Below are 8,558 nucleotides of genomic sequence, written 5' to 3' on the forward strand. Positions count from 1 at the left end.
ATATGTTTTGTCAAGTCAATTTTTAAATTTTCAGTGTCAACATTTATACTTCATAAATTAGCACACTACAAATCCAGGTTAGATTTATTTTTGCTGATTATCTAGACTTAAGAGAGTGATGGAGAAAATGTTAATAATGCAGATTGAATTTAAAATTTTATTGTTCATACACCCCACTATTCTCTTCTACCTCCACAAAAGCTGATTGTTAAGCATTTACTAGCATACCCTTGAATCACTTAGGTGCTATTTGATTTTGAATAATAAGTAGTCCTAAACTGGATGAAGGACAGGAACATTACAGAACACACGTAGTGGGGACCACATCCCTAAGCCTAAGTTGTTCTTCAGCCTTGAATCTGTGACCTGGAACTGTGTAATCATTTATTGAATTGCCAGTTGACAACTGTTCCTACATCTTACACTAACTTAGGGCCCTCTATACTGGAGTTGGGATCTCTTCTTACCCTGTACACAACCTCTTCCTGCACTGGAGAACTTGCTGTGTGCTTCCAGATTCAACCTCCAAGTTTCTGTAGATCTCTCTCATTGTCATTCTATGCCAATTTGGGCTAGGAAAAAATGATTTTAAAAAACATTTTCTAATAATGATTCAGTCTGATAAGTTTTCTACATCTGTTTGGAAGAGTAAAAGTTCACTGTACTTTCTGGTTTTCTGCCATCTTATTTCTGCTACCAAAGAATCACAAATAAGCTAGACAGGTTTGAAATTTACATGTTTCTCTTAGATTGGCTAAGATGACAGGAAAAGATAATTATAAATATTGGAGGGGATGTGGGAAAACTGGAACACTACTATATTATTGGTAGAGTTGTGAACTGATTCAACCATTTTGGAGAGCAATTTGGAACTATGCCCAAAAGGCTACCAAATTGCATATACCTTTTGATCCAGCAATGTCTCTTTTGGGCCTGTATCTCAAAGAGATTTAAAAAAGGAAAAGCACTCAAATGTGCAAAAATGTTTCAAGCAGCCCTTTTTGTAGGGGCAAGGGACTGGAAATTGAGTGGATGTCCATCTGTTGGAGAATGGCTATACAAGTTATGGTATATGAATGTAATGGAATATTATTGTTCTATAAGAAACGATCAGCAGAATGATTTCAGAAAGGCCTAGAGAGACTTACATGAACTGATACTAAGTAAAATTAGTAGAACCATGAGAAAATTGCACATAACAACAAGATTATATGATCATGTCTGATGAACATGTCTCTTCTCAACAATTAGATGATTCAGGCCAGTTCCAATAGACTTGTGATGGAGAGAGCCATCTGTATCTCAAAAGAGGACTGTGGGAACTGAATGTGGATTACAACATAATATTTTCACCTTTTTGTTGTTTGCTTACTTTGTTTTTCTTATTTTTTTTCCTTTTGGTCTGATTTTTCTTATGCAGCATAAATATGGAAATATGTACGGAAGAATTGCACATGTTTAACATATATTGGATTACTTGCTATCTAGGGCAGGAGGTGCAGAGGAAAAGGAGGGAGAAAATTTTGAAACACAAGCATTTACAAGGGTGAATATTGAAAACTATCTTTGTATATACTTTGAAAATAAAAAGCTATTATTGAAAAAATGATGCTGATAATAATTATGTCTTCCTGATTTTAAATACAGCATAATAAACATTCAAAAAAAAAAACAAAGTTATATGTTGAATATACTTTATACTTAAAGGCAATAATGGAGATCTAAGAATAGAAATTTTATTTCACATTCAATCCCCTTACATTCTACAATATTTATAGAAATATTCAATTTATTTGATTTTTCTAAAAGTTCATTTTATTTATTTTTTCTCTCTCTCTCTCTTTTTTTTTTTTTTTTTTAGGCAATTGGGGTTAAGTGACTTGCCCAGGGTCACACAGCTAGACAGTGTCTGAGATCAGATTTGAACTCAGGTCCTCCTGACTTCAGGGCTGGTGCTCTATCCACTGTGCCACCTAGCTGCCCCTAAAAGTTCATTTTAAAAAAAGATATTTCTTTGGAAATGCCAGAATATATTTGTTTCAGACAATGTGTACAAAATTCTGTAGCTGATTTTTCATTCCTGTAACCCATAACAGCAACCAGTAGTCCTTGATGTGGGTCAGTTCTCATAGAATGTCAAGCTTCAAAACCTGTGACACCATGGTAGCAACTACATCCAACATTCAATGTAATCCAGCAATGTTAATAAACAGAACACTTCAGTACATTTGAATGATTATTTTATAGGAGCTGGTCTGATTTGAATACACCCACACCCACAGTCACATGAAGGAAAATTCTACAAATCATAGTCTGAAAAATAAAAGGGTGCCAGGAGAACAGAGAGTTAGTAAATCACTGCCCTAGTACTGGGCCATTTTGATCTTAGGTTCAAGATCATCTTTGGAGCAGTCATCACTCAATGAAACTTTCACAGATTTATAATGATGTATTTGTTTTTTGTTTAGTAAACTAGGATATATAATTAATTCAAAACAAAGATATTTAAAGGGATAGCATCTAAGATTTAAAACAAAACATTTCATAAATCTAGGGAACTCTTCCCCCATGTGAAGAATATGCATATCCCAGATAATGTTTTGTGTAGAAGGGCAACATATAGCTAATCTTTTGATGTTGGGTTGGTCTCTGTTAGTCTCAATTGAGTGTTATTCTGTTAACTGCTGGACTTCTTTTCTCTTAAACTCTTTCCATATGGCGTGGCTTTCTTCAACAGCGAGATGTTTCAAATCGTCCTGTAATGAAGAGAGCCATATACACCCAGAGAGAGGACTAGGGGAACTGAGTGTGGACCACAATATAGCATTTTCACTCTTTCTATTATTATTTGCTTGCATTTTTGTTTTCCTTCCCAGGCTTTTTTTTTCTTTTTAGATCTGATTTTTCTTGTGCAGCAAGATAACTGTATAAATATATATATACATATATTGGATTTAACATATAATTTAACATATTTAACATGTATTGGACTACCTGCCATCTAGGGATGAGGGTGGGGAAGAGGGGAAAATTTGGAACAGAAGGTTTTGCAAGGGTCAATGTTGAAAAAAATTACCCATGCATATGTTTTGTATATAAAAAGATATAATAATAATAAAGAAAATTTAAAAAATCTTTCCATATGATGATTTTCACTGAGATATAGTTCTTGCCTGGTAAAACTGCATCTTGAACCATCCTCTTTAGCACTGACTATATCTTTACTAACACTTTTCCACATGTTGATCCTGGAGAGTGAATATTATTGCTCCACTTTCATTTTTAAAGAGGACCAATAACATCACAGATTTCTTGATTTACTCACAAATTGGACTTAAATGAGGCAGAGTTGCCCAAAGTTGTCCGCTTCACTCTCACTTTCTGAGTCATCAAAGTTCAGTGGCAAGATACAAGTCAGGATGATTATTGAAACCCAGGATGCAGTGGATGATCTTGACATTTTTGATGTCTGACCAAATTCTAAGTGCTCCACACATCTGCTTCAGCTCCCTTCATGGCTGGTGATATAAATTGTTCTTATCTGTCCATTCTTCAGTGGAGGAACGGAGATAGACTTGCCCCTAACTTAACAATAGGTTTGAAGCCTAGAGAAAATAAAATAAAATTGGGTGCCTGGGATAGTGCTGCCAAATAACAGAAGAATTTAAGTCCATAGGAAGGGCAAGGAAGAATAACGAGTTTAGCTCATGCTGGGTTTGGGGAACAGGTGAGACTTCTAGGTGAAAATGTTCGTGGAAACACAGACCTGAGGCTCCACGAAGGAAGTGGAACTGAAAAGAATTCATTCTTAATTCTTGCTCTTAAATCTACTGACATGAAACTCAAGTTTGCTTTGACCAGGATGGAAGCTTCCCAGGAATAAAGGACCAACGTGTAGGCTGGATATGAAGCTCAAGAAAGCAGGACTGAGGGATTGCAGAAAGGGGCTCAGGGAGAGGCAGACATTGGTCCATCATCCATATCCCAGATCTTCTGGCTCTTTTTGTATGCCCAGGGGCTTTGCACATTGTCTGACAAGCAATAGGTGCTTAAAAAATGTTGTTTTTTTTTTGTTTTGTTTTGGTTTTTTTTTTTGTTGTTGTTGTTGTTGTTTTTTAATAACTTTTTATTGACAGAACCCATGCCAGGGTAATTTTTACATTATCCCTTGCACTCACTTCTGTTCCAATTTTTCCCCTCCTTCCCTCCATCCAGTCCCCCAGATGGCAAGCAGTCCTTTACATGTTAAATAGGTTACAGTATGTCCTAGATACAATATATGTATGCAGAACCAAACAGTTCTCTTGTTGCACAGGGAGAATTGGATTCAGAAGGTATAAATAACCCGGGAAGAAAAACAAAAATGCAAATAGTTCACATTCGTTTCCCAGTGTTCTTTCTTTGGGTGTAGCTGCTTCTGTCCATCTTTTATCAATTGAAACTCAGGTCTTTTTGTCAAAGAAATCCACTTCCATCAGAATACATCCTCATACAATATTGTTGTTGAGGTATATAATGATCTCCTGGTTCTGCTCATTTCACTTACCATCAGTTCATGTAAGTCTCCCCAAGCCTCTCTGTATTCATCCTGCTGGTCATTTCTTACAGAACAATAATATTCCATAACATTCATATACCACAATTTACCCAGCCATTCTCCAATTGATGGGCATCCATTCATTTTCCAGTTTCTAGCCAACTACAAACAGAGCTGCCACAAACATTTTGGCACATACAGGTCCCTTTCCCTTCTTTAGTATTTCTTTGGGATATAAGCCCAATAGAAACACTGCTGGGTCAAAGGGTATGCACATTTTGATAACTTTTTGGGCATAATTCCAGATTGCTCTCCAGAATGGTTGGATTCGTTCACAACTCCACCAACAATGCATCAGTGTCCCAGTTTTCCCGCATCCCCTCCAACATTCATCATTATTTTTTCCTGTCATCTTAGCCAATCTGACAGGTGTGTAGTGGTATCTCAGAGTTGTCTTAATTTGCATTTCTCTGATCAATAGTGATTTGGAACACTCTTTCATATGAGTGGTAATAGTTTCAATTTCATCATCTGAAAATTGTCTGTTCATATCCTTTGACCATTTATCAATTGGAGAATGGCTTGATTTCTTATAAATTTGAGTCAGTTCTCTATATATTTTGGAAATGAGGCCTTTATCAGAACCTTTAACTGTGAAGATGTTTTCCCAGTTTGTTGCTTCCCTTCTAATCTTGTTTGCATTAGTTTTGTTTGTACAAAGGCTTTTTAATTTGATGTAATCAAAATTTTCTATTTTGTGATCGGTAATAGTCTCTAGTTCATCTTTGGTCACAAATTTCTTTCTCCTCCACAAGTCTGAGAGATAAACTATCCTATGTTATTTATTTATAATCTCATTCTTTATGCCTAGGTCATGGACCCATTTTGATCTTCTCTTGGTATACACTATTAAGTGTGGGTCCATGCCTAATTTCTGCCATACTAATTTCCAGTTATCCCAGCAGTTTTTATCAAATAATGAATTCTTATCCCAAAAGTTAGGATCTTTGGGTTTGTCAAACACTAGATGCTATAGTTGACTATTCTATCTTGTGAACCTAACCTATTCCACTGATCAACTAATCTATTTCTTAGCCAATACCAAATGGTTTTGGTGACTGCTGCTTTGTAATATAATTTTAGATCAGGTACAGCTAGGCCACCTTCATTTATTTTTTTTTTTCATTAATTCCCTTGAGATTCTCGACTTTTTATTGTTCCATATGAATTTTGTTGTTATTTTTTCTAATCATTAAAATATTTTCTTGGAAGTCTGATTGGTATAGCACTAAATAGATTAGTTTAGGGAGTATTGTCATCTTTATTATATTTGCTCGGCCGATCCAAGAGCACTTAATATTTTTCCAATTATTTAAGTCTGACTTTATTTGTGTGGAAACTTTTTTGTAATTTTGCTCGTATAATTCCTGACTTTCCTTTGGTAGATAGATTCCCAAATATTTTATGCCATCAATAGTTATTCTGAATGGAATTTCTCTTTGTATCTCTTGCTGTTGGGTTTTGTTGGTGATGTATAAAAATGCTGAGGATTTATGGGGATTTACTTTGTATCCTGCAACTTTGCTAAAATTATGAATTATTTCCAATAGCTTTTTGGTAGAATCTCTGGGGTTCTCTAGGTATACCATCATATCATCTGCAAAGAGTGAGTTTGGTTCCCTCATTGCCTACTCTAATTCCTTTAATCTCTTTCTTGACTCTTATTGCTGAGGCTAGTGTTTCTAATACGATATTGAATAATAATGGTGATAGTGGGCAACCTTGCTTCACTCCAGATCTTACTGGGAAAGGGTCCAACAAATGTTTTTTAACAGACGGAAATTTCCGGATCTTGCGCAACCACTAACGGGGTCTTCCGGAAATACCACTCCGCCCTATGCCCCGCCCCCACCCCATTGGTCCCCTCCTCCTTATTCTTTTCCTTCATTGGCCTGTTTCCTTCCCTCCCTCCCTCCCTTCCTCCCTCTCCTTCCCCATTCCTCTTGGCAATTGATCATACATAGTTCTCTTCTGCCCTGCCCAGGAGCTTTACCTTTTTCTTCATTATTGGAAAAACTATTGCCTCACCCCTCCCTTTCATTGATTGGTTCCCCCCTCGGCCCATCCTAATCCCTCATTGCTCCGCCTTCCGTTTTCTCAGCGCTCCACCCTTCCCCGCTTTGATTGGTCCCCTCCTCTCCATGAGTTTCGCCTCTCGCCTTCCTCGGCCTGCCTGGGCTCCTGGTTAGATCCCGCCCTTTAGGTCCCCTAGACTTTGGGTTGTGTAAGACTCCGTCGTCATGGTAACCGCTGCCTCTCAGAGTTCTCGCCATGGCCGGGAGAGATGGCTGGCGCTCTAATGGCGCTGGTGCTCAAGCCGCTCAACTCCAGCCCTCAGCGGTGAGAAAGGGGTCTGGGGTGGATGTGAATCACAGGTCTGGAAGGGAGGCGAAAGTGGGGAAAGGTGAAGAAAAGAACATGGCCCCCAAGAAGGGGGAGGGAGCGGAGAAAAAAAAACTGGACCAGATTTTGGGGAGAGAACTTGGGACGTAGAGGGAAGCGGATAGAGGCTGGACTTGTGATTTCAGTGGTAGAGAGACCCCCGGTCTCGAAGTCTCTCTGAAACTCGTAGTCTCAGAGAGCTGCCTAAGTGACTTGTCCAGGATGACATAGCTATCATGAATCAGACTTCAGGGCTCTATGTCATGCTGCCTAATGGAGAGACAAGGCAGAAATATGTTCGAGAGGGTGGAGAATGTGGCTTTGATCAGGATGGAAAGAATGATCGATCTCACACACAGCCAAGGATGTTAAGTACTTATTCTTGTTCTCATACTGGGAAAGAAAGTGGCGTAGGAGTACAAGTATTACAGGTCTCATCCCCATCTTAGCCTAGCCTGTCTGAACTTGTGTCCCAATCCTTCAGCCTTCAGTAACTATCCTGCAGTCTCTTCCACGGGTCTGGGTACCTCCTCATCAGCCGGGACACATAAAGGAAGGTGAGATTTTCAGATTTTGCTCAGTTCTCCCATTTTTCAGCTGCTCCTTCTGCTCTAATCAGCTCCCTGTCTCCAGTTACTAACTTTTAATCTGCCCAAGGAAGGCTGTCAGGACCTCACTGGAGTTAGAATTATTGGTCACTCCCTTCTAATTAATTTCCTTAACTAGACCTACTGTCACTGATGATGCTACAGAACATTCAAATGCACCAGCTGCTCATGAGTCGCCTGACAATGAGTGCCCTTGATTCCAAGCTCCTGACTTCCCAGGTTTGTTGGCCCTGCCAGGATATGGTGCACCCTGTGTTTTTACATCAAGGATCCTTGTGATAGAACTGTGTGGAGAGATAATATAGGGTGTCACCCCCAATTTACACTATCATGCCTCCAGAATATCTACTCACTCAGCAGTATCTAGGGCAATGGTCTCCAGAGTAGGTGCTGGAGTCTTCTAGGTTCGAGTATTTCCCAATGATATTATGGTAGGACCTCAAGGGCTATATAATCAACTAATCAGGGATTGGTAATATGAATAACCAGTATTTACCTTACTTGTCTCTAACATAACCACACCTACCCTTATCTTCCAACACTTATATACTCTATCTCTCCATTAACTGTTCCTAGACTATCTCTTATAAACCAAGTAAAAAGCAAACCTCACCAAGTACAGTAACAGCTATCCCTCCCTATCTGGAGCAACTTGCCCTTCTCCATTAAATCCCTTTAGAAACTATAGCAGATGCCTCTTGGAGGATGGGTTCTGTTCCCTAAATGAGTGGATGGGATAGAATGAATTTCCCAGGATGAACAAGCATAGATGTGTTGGACAGGTCAAAGATTTCATTACATTTTCTTTAACCTGAAATTCAACTTTCTTCCATACTAACTTTATTGCTTTTGAAGACACTACATTCTAATGTCTTCTTCTAGTCACTCAGGTTCAGAACCATAATGTCATCCTTGATTCCTCACTCTTCCCACACATGTCTAAGCAATTCTTATCTCCACAACATCTCTCA

The 8,558-nt window shown here is 38.5% G+C and overlaps 1 protein-coding gene across 3 annotated transcripts in view; it reads left to right on the forward strand.

Annotated features, from left to right (window-relative positions):
* Positions 1 to 6,439: 6,439 nt before the first annotated feature.
* Positions 6,440 to 8,558, forward strand: part of PRR29 (proline rich 29) — a 4,574-nt gene continuing 2,455 nt past the window's right edge. Inside the window, exons 1-3 of one of the 3 annotated variants that reach the window (XM_051995019.1) lie at positions 6,440 to 6,937; positions 7,464 to 7,536; positions 7,706 to 7,806. In XM_051995019.1, the coding sequence (XP_051850979.1) occupies positions 6,869 to 6,937; positions 7,464 to 7,536; positions 7,706 to 7,806 (243 nt within the window). In that variant the 5' untranslated portion in view covers positions 6,440 to 6,868. The remainder of the gene's footprint in view (positions 6,938 to 7,463; positions 7,537 to 7,705; positions 7,807 to 8,558) is intronic. The other 2 variants (XM_051995017.1, XM_051995018.1) reach the window with 2 other exon arrangements.

Source organism: Antechinus flavipes, chromosome 4 (genome assembly GCF_016432865.1).
Source record: "Antechinus flavipes isolate AdamAnt ecotype Samford, QLD, Australia chromosome 4, AdamAnt_v2, whole genome shotgun sequence".
NCBI lineage: Eukaryota > Metazoa > Chordata > Mammalia > Dasyuromorphia > Dasyuridae > Antechinus > Antechinus flavipes.